Source organism: Urocitellus parryii, chromosome 4, assembly GCF_045843805.1.
Source record: "Urocitellus parryii isolate mUroPar1 chromosome 4, mUroPar1.hap1, whole genome shotgun sequence".
NCBI classification, from domain to species: Eukaryota; Metazoa; Chordata; class Mammalia; order Rodentia; family Sciuridae; genus Urocitellus; species Urocitellus parryii.
In genome coordinates this window covers 83612228-83626166 of record NC_135534.1, presented here as the reverse complement: position 1 = coordinate 83626166, position 13939 = coordinate 83612228, and the positions used below count along the sequence as shown (strand labels likewise).

Below are 13939 nucleotides of genomic sequence, written 5' to 3'. Positions count from 1 at the left end.
AAAAGTCCTAAAAAGAAGAACAATGATGGAGGATTTATATTCTCAACTTGGAAACTTTCTATAAATCCACATTAATCAAGTACTATTGGATAAACCAAGTGTGGCATCAGTGCAAAGATAAATATATAGATCAGTGGGATAGAACTCAGGCCCTAAAATAAATCCCTTATACTTATCATTAATTTTTATAGTAATCTAAGATTCATTCATCTTTTATTGCCAAGACCCAATGTCAATCTCTAACACCTACTGGGTATTTCATGGAAGACTTATGATTGAATGCAAACCTTTTTAACAATGTGTATTGGTATTGGTAGCAAGTAAAAGTGAATCTAGAGCCCCTGTGTCACATGAGGTAAGGACCTGGCCATTGCTCTGAATTTTAACAATCACCCCTCTGGCAGATCCAGTAAGGTTAAGGGTCAAGGTCTCATGGTGGCCTACTGATATTTGTACATAGTAAAGGGAGGGCAAAAGATCAGTATGGAGTGGTAGGGAGAGCCCCAGAATGGAAAAGAGAATGGGTGACAAGTAGCCTATGTCTATCACAACTCAGCACATAACCAGTTGGAAGAACTTGTGGAGGCACTTTCCCTCTCTGGCTCTTGACTTCTTACCTTTATGATTCCAACATCACATATCTGGGAGGTACTACAGTGTTGAGAGAGCACTTGGTACATGCCATGACCTAGGCCAGGCACTGGGGACAGTGTCCAACACATCCCAGGATAATCTCTGCTCCCTGGAAATCTATGGTCTAATGTAGAGACAGACACTAACAAAGAAGCAAAGAAAAAAGTTTCCTTTTGCTATGCCATTTTGATAAGTGCTATTGGATAAACCAACAGGCTCCTCAACATGGGAGAAATTTTCTTGAAATAGGGTGTAGAGAAGGCTTTTTTTGGGTAAACAAAATGTAAGTGTCCTTAATTTAGGGATCCATGGCTGACTTCAGGGACTCTAAGAATCCCTAAACTTTGAGTTCCAGATTTTGTGCACATACATATTTTCCAATGCAAAGGCTCCAGACTTTCACAGATGTTCTTAAGGATCAGTAGCACATCAGTGTTCATAGCAGCATTATTCACAACAGATAAGAGGTGGAAACGGCCTAGGCATCCACCAAGAAATGAGAAGATGAACAAAATGAAGTATATACATAGAATGCAATACTTTCTGCCTTAAAAAGGAATAAAATTCTGACATGCTTAAGTATAGATGAATCTTGAAAGTAGTATGCTGAGTGAAATAAGCCAGACACAAAAGGACAAATATTGAATAATTTCACTTACAGGAGGTCCCTAGAAATTCTTGGACAGATGTCTATAGAAATTACCAAGGAAGGAGAGGGAAAAAAAGGAGGTCTTGCATAATGAATAGAGAGTTTCTGTTGGGGGTAGTGAAAAGTTCTGGAAGTGGATAGTATTGAATGTTGAATAACATTTAATGTACTTAATGCCACCAAACTGTACCTGTGAAAATGGTTAAAATGGTAAGTTGTTTCTTATGTCTACCTTAACCACAACTTTTTAAAGGATCTGTGGCAGTGGACTAGTGGATCTTAGAATACCATCAGCTCTATAAAGGTATGCTTTCCAGAAACATGGAGTGATGAAGACAAAGATTCAAAGATGCCCTATTTACTCCATATTAAAAAACAAAAACAGTCACAGCTATCTTATTTTCAACATGCAGCAAAAATAATACTTTTAAAAAAGTAAAGAAAAGTCATAAAAGTATCCCTTATATTTGCAAAACTTCTTAAAATTTACCTGGCATAACCCACTTGAATCAAATGTATGAAATATGATATGTCAAGAACTATGTAATGTTTTGAACAACCAATAATAAAAATTTAAAAAAATAAAAGAAAAAAAATTAATGTGTTCATCCTTAACAACTAAGAACTACCAAGTCCTTGCTACAGGTCAGTTGTTAGCACAGGACTGAGAACAAAGGGAAAAGCCATGTTCACTGCCAGAGTTCTCTCCTCTAGCTGTGTATACCTGGTAGGGTATAAGCAGCCAGACCTGGAGGGGACAGCAGCCAGACAAGCTTGGCTGCCCTGGGACATGTGTCTGCACCCAAACTCCTCCTTGATGATAAGGTGAGTGGAATCAGAGTTAATGGTACTGTGTCGACACATTCCCAGATACAGTGACCCAGCAGGTGCAGCATCATTCAACCCATTCCACCTGGTTATGAGCAAGACTGCTCCAAGGGGTGCTGCTGTCATTTAAATCCGAAATGTCTCCCAAATGTTAAAGACTTGTTCCCCAGGGCAGCACTAGTTAGAGATGTCCAATCTCCTTCTTTTTCTCTTATCACTTTTGCTGAGCCACACAATCCTGTCATGATGGGCTGGCTGCCTTACTATGGCCCCAAAAGCAATAGGCTTGATTGATCATGGACATCAAAACTGTGAGCCAAAATAAACCTTTTCTCTTTGTTAAGTTTGTTTATCTCAGGTATTTGTTATAATGATGGAAAACTAAATAACACAGGCAGAAAATACTTCTGATGTCTAAGAAGTGCTTCTATCTCAAAAGTCTAAGAGTATTAAAGAATTTTTTTAATTAGGGAAGAATCCAGAAACTACCCCCTCAAAACTCAAGAAGACAGGCCTGTTTCACAAAGCAAGCACCAAGACAACTGCCTAGCTGAGCAGTGGAGATCAACATATTGAGACACCACTCCTCTGCCAAGGATGCAACTAGTGACAGCAGCGGGCTGCTCTCCTGTTTGCCATTTAGGTGCAGCTGAGGGGCATTAGAAAGAAGAAAGCCGTGTTTCTGGGGGCATAGTGGAGTGAGCATATGCCAAGGGAGTCCAGCAGCCAGACAAGCTTGGCTGCCTGCTCTGTGTCAACATAAAGAAGAGCAAGAAAGAAGGAAGGAAGGAAAGAAAGGGGAACAGATGGATGGAGATAGGGAGAGATGGAAGGAGGGAGAAGAAGGCAAATTAATGTGTGTAATCATTGTGCTCTTAGAATCCCTTTACTTGCAATGGACAGTTGCCTTTGCTCTGAAATGGAAACAGGACCTCAGTAACAGAGAACTGGTACTTACCTTCTGAGTCTTTATTGTAGAAAACACCATGTGGATGCAAAGAGTAAGGTCGAGAAGCAAAGTTCTTCAGATGAATGACAATCACATCACCCACTTCAGCCCTCAAGATGGGGCCCAGGAACCCAAGCCAGGAGGGCTTGGGGATTTCCGTGGAATAGGTCCCATCTGTAAAGTGTCTGTAAACAGCCTTTTTGTAAATATTGCCTATCCTGTTGGGCCCTCTTTCAAGAAACAAGGTTGCAAGTCTAAAAGTAAGAAGAGAAATATTTTAAAATTAAGATTTTATTAAAGAGAAAGACTAAGCACTTATCTTTAGAGATTGCATGTATGACTTCTCATTTAGTGTTCAACATAATCTACCCTGTGTAGAATTGGTAAGATTATCTGTAATTTACCAATGTGGAAATGAGGTTCAGTTAAGTGACAAAAGGTACAAATAGAATTCACAACCAAACTAAAATCAAAGAATTCTAAAGTCATTCTATTCATTTGCTCCTTTTTCATTCAACAGCCTTCCCTTAAATTTTTCATTTAACAATTATTGTGCATTTACTGCATTCCCAGCACTTTGCTAAGTGCTGTGGAGGGAAATAAAAGAGTTTTTAATCTAATAATGGAGAGACTAAATACCTGTAAAAAGCAGTGTATGATTAAGTGCTAATTGAGTGATTGATAGATTGATACAACAGATACAGGCTCAACTTTTCTAGAGATAAAATAGTTCAAAGAAGGAAAATATCAGTGGGAGTAGAAGAGATAAGAAAATACTCAATAACAAATGTAGGTATTAAGGAGTAGGCTTGGATGACAACAGGAGAAAGTGAGGATACTGAGACACAGAGGACCAGCAGCATGAAGACAAACATGCACTTAGCAGGGGAAAGGGGGTTAGAGGCTGAGCACAGGCCAGAGAAGGGGAAGAGCAGGACATGTGCATGCATGTGAATTCTAGAGATGCACTGAGAATGAATGTTAATTTCAAGTTCAAGAACTTAGAACTGACCTTGGAAGCACAGAGGTTTCTCATGAAATTGGGATTTAAGGACCATTCTTATGCCAGGCAAAGGGGAGAGCAAAGATGAGGTGTAGAGAGACTATTAGGAGTCTAGAAGAGAGTGGTGCAATAGAAAGAAAGGAATGGCTGTGGAAAAATGAAAACATAATCCTATGACTTGATGTGACCAGATGCCCTCCTGGGGCCTCAGGGTGGGAGGAGACTAAGTGCTTGGGGTCTAACAGTCCAAGACAGAAGCAGCACTGGTGACACACTTCAGAGTGACCATGCCATGAGGGTGGTGAACCTCCTTTCCCACTCAGTCTTCATGCTTAGCCTGCAGTTGCAACCCTAGAAGTGCCAGCTTCTGCTTGAGCAAGCGTTCTATTGCTCCTCAGTGCAGTTATCCAGGTGTAGCTCTGTACGCTCTGGGAATGAGAGGCCACAGCACACAGTGGGCTACATGGATGCAAGCATCCATGCATGCATTCCTTCTCAGTCATTCAACAAATATTGATTGTGTTGAACCCTGTACTCAGTATTAGGGATTCAGAGAAAAGAAGCAAAGTCCTTGTCTTGAAGGAGCTCCCATTCTGGAACAGAGAATTATAAGTCCACTCCAGAGTAGATGCACAGATTATGTTCTGGGCATCCACTCTAGAATGAAAGACAGGTCATGGGAGGTTTCCTAGAGGAAGCAATGCCTAAATGTACTCTCAAAGAACAAAGATGGATTAAATATATAGAAAAGATGGAAAAGTCTGAAGTAGTGTGCCTTATGGAGTTCTGGAAATGCAGCACCTATACTCCATTCTGTGGTCTAAGAGCACACCCTCCCCATTCTCATCCTGTGTGCTTGGATGGAACTCCAGCTCCAGCTCCTGTGATGGAGCAGGTGACCAGGCCTAACTCATGAACCCCATGTTCCCCCTAATACATCATTGTTGGAGCAGGACTTGTGATCCTGACCTGGCCAATCAGTGCCATCATCCCCTCTCCAGCCCACCCTGGACCGTACTGATTAGTTCAGGGACAGCACAGAGTGGCTGCTGGTTCCAATCTAGGGGATCTAGAAATTGTGAAGGATCTCCTTATTTCATGTTCGAGGATGTGGCTCTAGAGCTTGGGGCACCAATTGGCCAGGCCCAAAGGGAGTCTACCTGAGAGGTGGGTGTTTCTTTAATCACTTAAATTTGCTTTACCTCTTCTCATATCCTCTAATTGCTTCCATTATCATGACTACTTTCTTTATTTTTACCTTTCCCATTTCTTATATCTCCTATTCTATTTTACTCACTTTTAAGAATTTAATCATTCATCTAATTCATTTTTTTAAAATGTGACAAGTGCTTAGCAGGTGATATCCAACATTTATTTTGTATTTCTCTGCTTCCCCAAATCCTTTATGATTTATTTTTCCTTCCCCAGTATTTTTTTCAGTGAAATATGTTCCAACCTTTCCTAAAGGATATGCCCCTGTGTCTTTAAAGGAACAATTAGGCAGTCCACTCTGGACAAGGATGAGCACTTCATGCACTTCTGATCACTTCAGGTTTGCAATGAGTGTCCAGTGATTCTAGAAGTGGTAGACCAGTGGCATCTAGAAGACCCTAAAAGATCTGCCCTATGAAATGTCAGCCAGAAGCCTAATGCAATGACCCAAGTCTCCCAGAATGCCCTGCATCAGTTCTTCCTCCACCTCATTTCTCTCAGCACAGGGCACGATGATACCCTTTGACTCCTCCCTCTTCTCTCTGAGTCAGAATCCTAAGCAGATCCAAGCACTTGCTGTCCCAGTCCCCAGACTCAAACATTAATAGGTGGAGCTTGAAGCTAGATCCAGACACATTCCCCTTCTGCTCAAAGATAGAACCAAGGACAGTGCTCCTCCTGAAGTAGATGTATTTCTTAGACCAAAATATATAAAGTTTATAATCTGTGTGACTGAGTCACCACACTGGGACAAATGTAAAGATACCTGACCACTCTGGATGGGGACCAGTGAAGCTTTGCCTTGTGCTAGGCTCTGCCTCCATCAGCACACAGAAGTCCTCTGAGAACTCTCCCAGCAGATTCCACACACATTTCCCTATTTCAATCCTGGGATGAGCTTGAAAACCATTCTGATGACTTCCAACAAATACACACCAAGGATTCATACATAGCATGCAAGGTGCTGGGCTAGGTGTGTCAGACACAAAAATGAACAAGATACAAGCCCTGAATAAGTATGTTTATGATCAAGAGAAAGAGTCAATAGTATTTACACCTGAGAGACTGTTAAGAATATAAGAACAGAATAACATGCTCTGGGAAATTTTGGAGTCAGGAAGAGACAATGAACACTCCAAGTGGAAGGAGCAGCTTGAACAAGGTGCCAAGGTGAGGGAATTGGAGGCCAGCAAGGGAATCACAAGCAGCTTTATGTGGCCAGAACACTTGGAGCTGTGGAGAAATCTGAGAGCTGCATTATGGGATTGGGGGGGAGGGAACTATACCTGCAATTAAACGTCTCTGAAGATTCATGAGTAGGGAAATTTGGATCTGTGTTTGGAAAAGAAAATTTTGGCAGAATCCCAGTCTGGGCCTCTTTTGTCATATCTGTTCATGTGATTTTTTTTTTTTCCCATCTGCTTTCTGCTCATCAGACCAATCCCTTTCCCAACCTTCCACTTCTGCGTGCTGAGTCACTACAACTGTACAGCTGACTAAAGCCCCATCTAACTCCATGCCTGACTTGGGGAATTCTATTATTTGGCAACTGATTCAGCTGAATCTCCCACTCCCAGTGGCCCAGATGTAATTTCCACTTGCATCATCTAGCCTGGGTGTTTTGGGGTTTGCTTTGTTTTGTTTTGTTCTTTGTTTGGATTTGCTTTTTGGTTTGGTTTGATTTTGGCAACTTGGAAAATTTCACTATCTCCTTTCATTTCAATGTCATCTATTCCCAATTCCTCTCCCCTCTTTCTGGGTCCTATCCAAGCAGAGACATTCTTTTCTTGATGGAGTCGAACTAGGTCTGACGGTCTTGGTGTTAACTAATGGATTTTCATTTCTCAAACCATTAAGATTGGGAAAAGCACTATAGATCCAACAAGTAGAGAGAGATTTTCAGGGTTTCATCTTCATTTCCTCAAAGAAGCATGATACAGACCTGTTGGTACATCAGCGACTCAGACACAAGCACCAAAGCAACTCAGACACAAACACCTAAGCAACTCAGACTCAGGCACCTGAGCAGTTCCTACTATGAAGCTCCCCAGCAGTCTCAGATATGAATGATGCCCACTCTTCCCAATTTTTAGGTGGACTTTGAAGATGGCCAATGTGTCAGATGGCCCAGAATCCATCCTGCAGTGAACACAGATCATGGGATGCCTTCTCAATGGTAGAAGAACCATTTAGGCCCAAGGCGGAGGGGTACCTGAGTTAAGCTGGGGGAAAGGATTCAGAGGTTCAAATTAAAGCAGAGAAGTCCTCTTCAGAACAACCAGACCTTGCTTGCTTTCCTTTCCAGACTCATCGCCTTCCTCTTTGTCCCACTCCCAGGTCCTGTCAGCATTCCAGGACTTCCACACACTCTTTCCCCTTGCCTCAGCTGTCTTTCTCACTGTCCACCTACCAAGCATCCTTCAAAGTCAGTTCAAACTCCCTCTTCTCTTCTTCTCTATAAACATGATACTCTGTTGTGTACTAGCAACGGCACTTGCCAAAATGTGTTAAGGGGAGATGTGTAACTCTCTGGTTTGGAAGCTTGTTGAAGACAAAACTCCTTCAGGTGTCTTTCTTATTCCTAATGCCTTACCTAACTTCCTAATTTCCTAGAGCTTAATTTCCTACTCCAATTGCCTGAAAGATTTGGAACTCAATGGCTTTGGAATCTAAAGAAAACACATTTAAAAAGCTTTGAACTTGCCTCCATATTGGCGACTTAAAGCTGGTATCATTTTGCAAACTGTATTTGCAGAAAATCATTTGTTCCCATGTTTGACTTTAAGTATTCTCTAGGCCTAGGATAGCAAATAGGCTTCATTTTATGCACCAAATCTGACGGATTGGTAGTGGCTACTTGGAAAAGGAGTTGCAGTTGAATTCAAGTGGATGGGGACATCTTCTGTGCAGGTGGCACTGAGCACACCTGACACCCAGCTGCCCCTCTCACTCGATGCAGACAGTCAGGCAGCACAACACTCTAGGAAGTGACCCTTGACGCAGCGGGGTAACATAACACCTTAGCACTGGCAGAACACACACTTTTTCTCACATGGAATAATCCACCCATGTTTATTTACTAGGCCCCCCTTATAATCAATCTAATCAAGGCATTTACCCAGTGATATCTGACTCCAGGGTATAGTTTGTAGTTATCAGGAAAAAATGTGGTGATCATGTCTCAGAACTCCAGCATGTGCCCTTTTGAGCCTGGCTGTACTGGACTTGTCTTCCAAAGACTGTTCACTTCTTCCCAGGGACCCACTGGCAAGAAGGGCTGTAGCCACCTTGCCTTTTTGAAATTTATAAATGGAAGCTTACCAAACCACAAAATTTAAAAAGAAAGCATTTAAACAGAGCATAGCACAGTTTCAAGGTCAAGCTTAAAAAAAGTGATCATCACTTCCTCTGTAACCAGCTGAGCCAGCTGGCATGCACCAGACCACCTGATACGATCACAGGCCAGTCAAACTCACCAGCAACTAAATACTTTTTAACAAAGCTGGCCTTGGGCTCAGAGGCTGGAGAACCTTCAGGAGTCCCCAACTGAGCCAGATGGTGAAGCAGCTGGATTTCACTTCTAAAGGGCCCTGAAACATCACTGAGAAGCCAGAAGCATCACAGAGGCCGTGAATAAAATTCACTGGACATGACTTTGAAGGCAGAGAAAATTACAACTTCTAGAACTTTTTCAAGGTGTGTGTTGTGTGAGATTGGATTAGCTGCCTGATGTGGGGTTTAGGAGACAGGTGGAGAACCCAGGGTTGTGCTTCAGTATAGCAGGTGGTCACTAAAACCTTTCCCAAGGAGGGTGGGTTGGTCCAGGAGACTGTAAGGTGGGCTCTTTTCTACTGTATCCAAAGGGAGGTTGAAAGCTGTCACCACCTTCTTCTCTCCACTGTTCTGAGCCAAGTAGGAGCTGAAGAAGTATTCACATAATCAGCTGAATGAGCCCTGTATCACTTATGTCCTGGAACACCACCAGCTTATTAACTTGTTCAGGCTACTCACCATGCATCAACCATGACCTCCTTGTGATGTGATCAGTATGGGAGGTGGGGGTTCCTGGGATGAAGTGGGGAGCTAAGGGCTCAGGCTGCTCATGGAGTTGCCAAGGGTATATGTGCCTGGAGAAGGTTGGCAACCCAGGAAATCCAAGGCCAGACCTCACAGAGGCTATGAAACTCTCCTCCCTCCCAACTTCCTGGGTTCTCCCATCTGGAGACAGGAATCATGTGAAAAAGGAAAAAGAATGGTTGTGAGAGCAAAAGTTTGGAAAGATAGAAGTGGTTTTCAACTGGTGACTGGGTGGATAAATGATGGCATATTCACACCACATAGGCGCCAGTACAGCATGATTTGGAAAAAGCAAATTGTAGAATAGCATGCAAAGTATGACCCATTTGTGTGGGTTTTAAGGCAACATCTGTATAAGCATATGAAAAGTAAATAACTGAAAAGTGACCAGAGAAGCCATAAAAGTGTAGCCTGTGGGTCATAGGATCATGGGGTCTTCCCAGCAACAGGAGCTGGCCCTCTTCTGCTCTATGATGCAGAGGTTTATATTTCCATGTGCATGAGAATGTGATTTAAAAAAAAAAAGTCTGGGTGCCTGATCCTGGGGCTTTATAATAGAGTCTGTTGTATCCGTCAGTCTAACTTATAGCTTAGGTTAGTCATGCAACATAAGACCAATGAGATATAAGCAGACACCATTTGGTGGCATTTCTTCAGATGTAGCTGGCAGAGACACTTTTGTCCTTTGCTCTTACTCTTATTCATATGTGAAATGAAGATATGATGACTAGAGTTCCAGGAACTATTTCAAGATAATGAGGAAGAGGGTCACACCCTACAGACAGTCAAGTGGGAAGGAATCTGGGACCAGGTGATTGCCAGCATTTGGGTCTCTTTTGTGTAAGGAAAGGAAGAATGAGAGGGAGAGGGACAGGGAGAGGGAGAGAGGAGGGAGGGAGGGAGGGAGGGAAGGAAGGAAGGAAAGAAGGAATCAAGGAAGCAAGGAAGGAAGGAAGGAAGGAAGGAAGATCTCCAGTGTATTTAAACCACTTGTCTTTAGGCTTCTGTTAATTAACTAGCAGATGAGTACAACTCCTGATTGAAAAGATTGTTCAGAAGGAAAAGGAGAAGGAAAAAGCAAGAGGAAGAAATGAATCATCCACAAGCTACCTAATTAGCACCAGCACAGGCAGAGTTGTCTAGTTTTATGGGTGACACTGGGCCACCCAATAAGATAGTGACGGAGCAAGTATTAGACTCAGAACCCCTGATGTGCTCTCTGGGCTCAGCCTGATGGATCAAAAGCTGTAATTTATTTTTATAGGTCCTCCTCACCCCAGCTTCCCTTTACAGGGAAGACCCTCTGAACTTTTCTACCTTGTTCTCCCAGCACATGCATAAGCACAAACACACACACGTGAGCACACATGAAAACACATACTCAAGCATGCACACATACACACATGTGAACACACACACTTATTGCCGCCTTTAAACTTCTAAAATGTCCTGACCCCACCCCTGTCTGAGACCTTTCTCCATCACCTCTAGGTGTTACCATGACTTGTCTGGCAAAGCCACCCAAACAAGAGGCGAAATGGAGCATCTGAGGGAGGTGAAGTGCTCGCTGACTTCCCACAGCACTTATTATACATGTTGCATATTTTATCTCCGAGTTAAACATCTTGTTTTGCACATTCCTGAAGGTGTGTCAATCTTATTGCCCCAACTGTCAATGGTTGTCCCAAGAGGGGACTAGGTTTTCTAAACTGATTTTCCTCAAATGTCCACCCAAGTCCCACCTGCACTAGAATCATTAGGGATATTTGCCAAATGTTTAGGTTCCTAGGCCCCATTTCAGGGCCAATGAATCACACTTCCTGGTGGCAAGACCTAGAATCTGTATTTTTTCTAAGCTCACAAGTAATTCTTATAGTAGAGCTGTCCAGGGCTTGTTGGTTCTGATCCTTCTTTCTTCCCAGCCTAAAGAGAATGCAAATAACCTGTCCTTTGAGTTAGTTGGAGCTTCAAGGTTCCCTGCTGAAGGTCTGGAGTGGAAGTATGTCAGGGCCTTTATCTGTCACTGCAAGACCTTCTGTGCCTCTGCTGCAATGAAAACCTCCTGTTCAGATGGTGAAGTGTCAGGACCAAAGCTGCCAGGACTTCTGAGTGCCCTGGAAGACAGTTAGTTCCCTCTATGAACTCCAGTAGGCAAGAAATAAACCTTTCTGATGTCGAGTCCCTGAAATTTGGGGATTGTTTGTTGCTCCCACATAAACTTGGCCTATTCAGATTAACACAATTCTGGTGTTTACCTAAGTTTGGGGATCACATTTCTAGAATATATAGCACAAAATAAAGAACATAGTTAGCTATGTCAACTAATTTTCCTATGTACATATATGAATACACCACAGTGAATCTCACCATCATGTACATCCAGAAGTCACTAATTTTTTAAAAAATCTGTAAGTAAAAACAGAAGATAATAGAGAAAAAGGAACAGGGGAAGATGGAGTGGAGGAAAAGGGGAAGGACTGGGGACTGAATTAGAACAAATTATATTCCATACTATTATAATTATGTCCAAATTGATGCTAATGCTGTAAGTAACTGAAAAGAACTAATAAAAATAATACAAAATTTAAAAATGGGAGGTCAAAAGAAAGAGAAAGCAGTTTTTAGTGTCTATTCAAGCAAACTACCTCTGAGAACACATGATACATTTGAAATAGTAGCTGAGAATCCCCAGCTTCTAGAAGATGCAAACCTTGCCCAAGAAACAGAGTGAGGGGTCACTTCCAAAGAGCTATTCATAAGAAGCAACCTCCAATTCACTTAGAGAGCACTCTTAGAATGCCTGCCCCGGTGAACTTTGTTACCCAGTAGCCATAAGAGGCACTGAATAGAACATCCCCAACCTTCAGTCTCACATTGACTTAAGCTAAGGAGGTGTCTATTTCCTACTGTGAAGGAATCCATTGAAGAGGGGAAGTTTCCCACTAGCAACAGCCTTAATGACAGGTGGGGATTTACTACCACACTGGCATCATCAAGGGACAACACCATGATGTCAGATACCTTCCAAAAGCAGGTGAGGTGAACCAGTATCTGAAAGAACCAGCCTATGGGAATCATCCCAACATTACAAATGGAATTCCAGACTAGATCCTGAGGGGTTCCTAGATACACAAGGTGTGCACCTCACCAGCAATCCTTTCCCCAAGATCTTTCAGTAGGATTATGTTCCCCATTGCTCACTATGGAACAACTGTTCCATAGTGAGCAAGATATATTAATTTCAGTCCCTGAACTCAAGAGACTTTTTCCCATCTGGTTGGGAAATCAAAACATACATGTTGGAGAATAAATAGCAACATACAGTTTTATATGTTAATAGCCAACTGTGCTATAAAGAGCCTGAATGTCTGGGATGGGGAGACATGGAGTGAAGAGGAGCCAGGAAAGAAGGAACGTCAGCAGGAGGAGTGGTTGAAACAAATGTGTGGCATCATTACAGTTACAGCAAGAGCAAGCTGCGGCATTGTCTGAGCTTGAGAGGAGATGGTGCTCATTGAGGAGGAAACAAGACCAGATCCAGGACAAATGCCATTTGACAAAAAGGGTGGAGATGGAGATTACACATTATAACTCAGTGTAGCCACACCTTCCCTAATTAAATTAATAATTTTCCAAGCCATCCAGGTGATGTACTCCAATACAGCTCTTTCATCCTGATTTGCCCAGCACCACCTAAGCCTTGGGTCCTTCACTCTCGCCCTTCATTACCACCACCGCCACCCAGCTGAACACAGGCAACTTGTGTCAAAAAACATATCCACGTTGTGAAGGAGAAATGAGCCTGAATGCCAGTTTCCCACCTGGGGAAGTGACCTGCATTCTCCGAACTCCAGTTGCCTCCCTGCAAACCAGTGGCCAGGATAGAGGATAGAGCTGTCATGGGGATTAAGTGAGAGGAGGTGTGCAGCCCACACTCAGCCTCCGGGAGCCTGGTGCTCAGTCCATGCCAGTCGCGATTGTTTCTGATGAAGCTCTCTTAGCAAAAAAGTGACCACTTGGCATCTCTTTCCACAAAGCTCCTGCTCTCTAGAACACTCTGAGGTGGGAGAACTGCCATTTATGATGAAAGGGAATTATAAGTGAAAATAAATGGGATCAGAGTGGCCAAGGAATGCTGGAAGCCATCAGCAGCCACAAGAGGCAAGGGACAGCTTTTCGCTCAGAGCCTCCAGAGGGTGTGCTGTGCCAACACCTTCATTTCAGACTTCTGTATCCCAAACCAGGAGAGAATAAATTGTTTGTTTTTATTTTATAATCGTTATTATTTTAAGCCACAGTTTTTAGGCATTTTCTACAGCAGCCAGCAGAACACTGATATACCCACGAACCCAATATATCACTATTTCCATTTTACTGAGGAGAAAATGGAAGAAAAGAGAGATTTGGTCAGTTGTCTAGAAAGCAGAGCAAGAATTCTGAATTTCTCAATTGATGGCAGAGCTCCAGACTTCATCAGAAAACTGGGCTGCCTTGGAGTCTCTGCTAGACCATTGCCAGACCACACTTGGCAGAGGAAGCCCTCCTTGTTCCCACCTCTTCATGCCCTTGACCAGGGACAGATCAGTCA

At 42.8% G+C, this 13939-nt stretch overlaps 1 protein-coding gene across 2 annotated transcripts in view; it reads right to left on the bottom strand.

Moving 5' to 3' along the window:
* Hephl1 (hephaestin like 1) overlaps positions 1-13939 on the bottom strand; it is a 68526-nt gene that overhangs the window by 49353 nt on the left and 5234 nt on the right. For both annotated transcript variants that reach the window (XM_026396116.2, XM_026396117.2), the window contains exon 2: positions 3069-3313. In XM_026396116.2, the coding sequence (XP_026251901.2) occupies positions 3069-3313 (245 nt within the window). The remainder of the gene's footprint in view (positions 1-3068; positions 3314-13939) is intronic.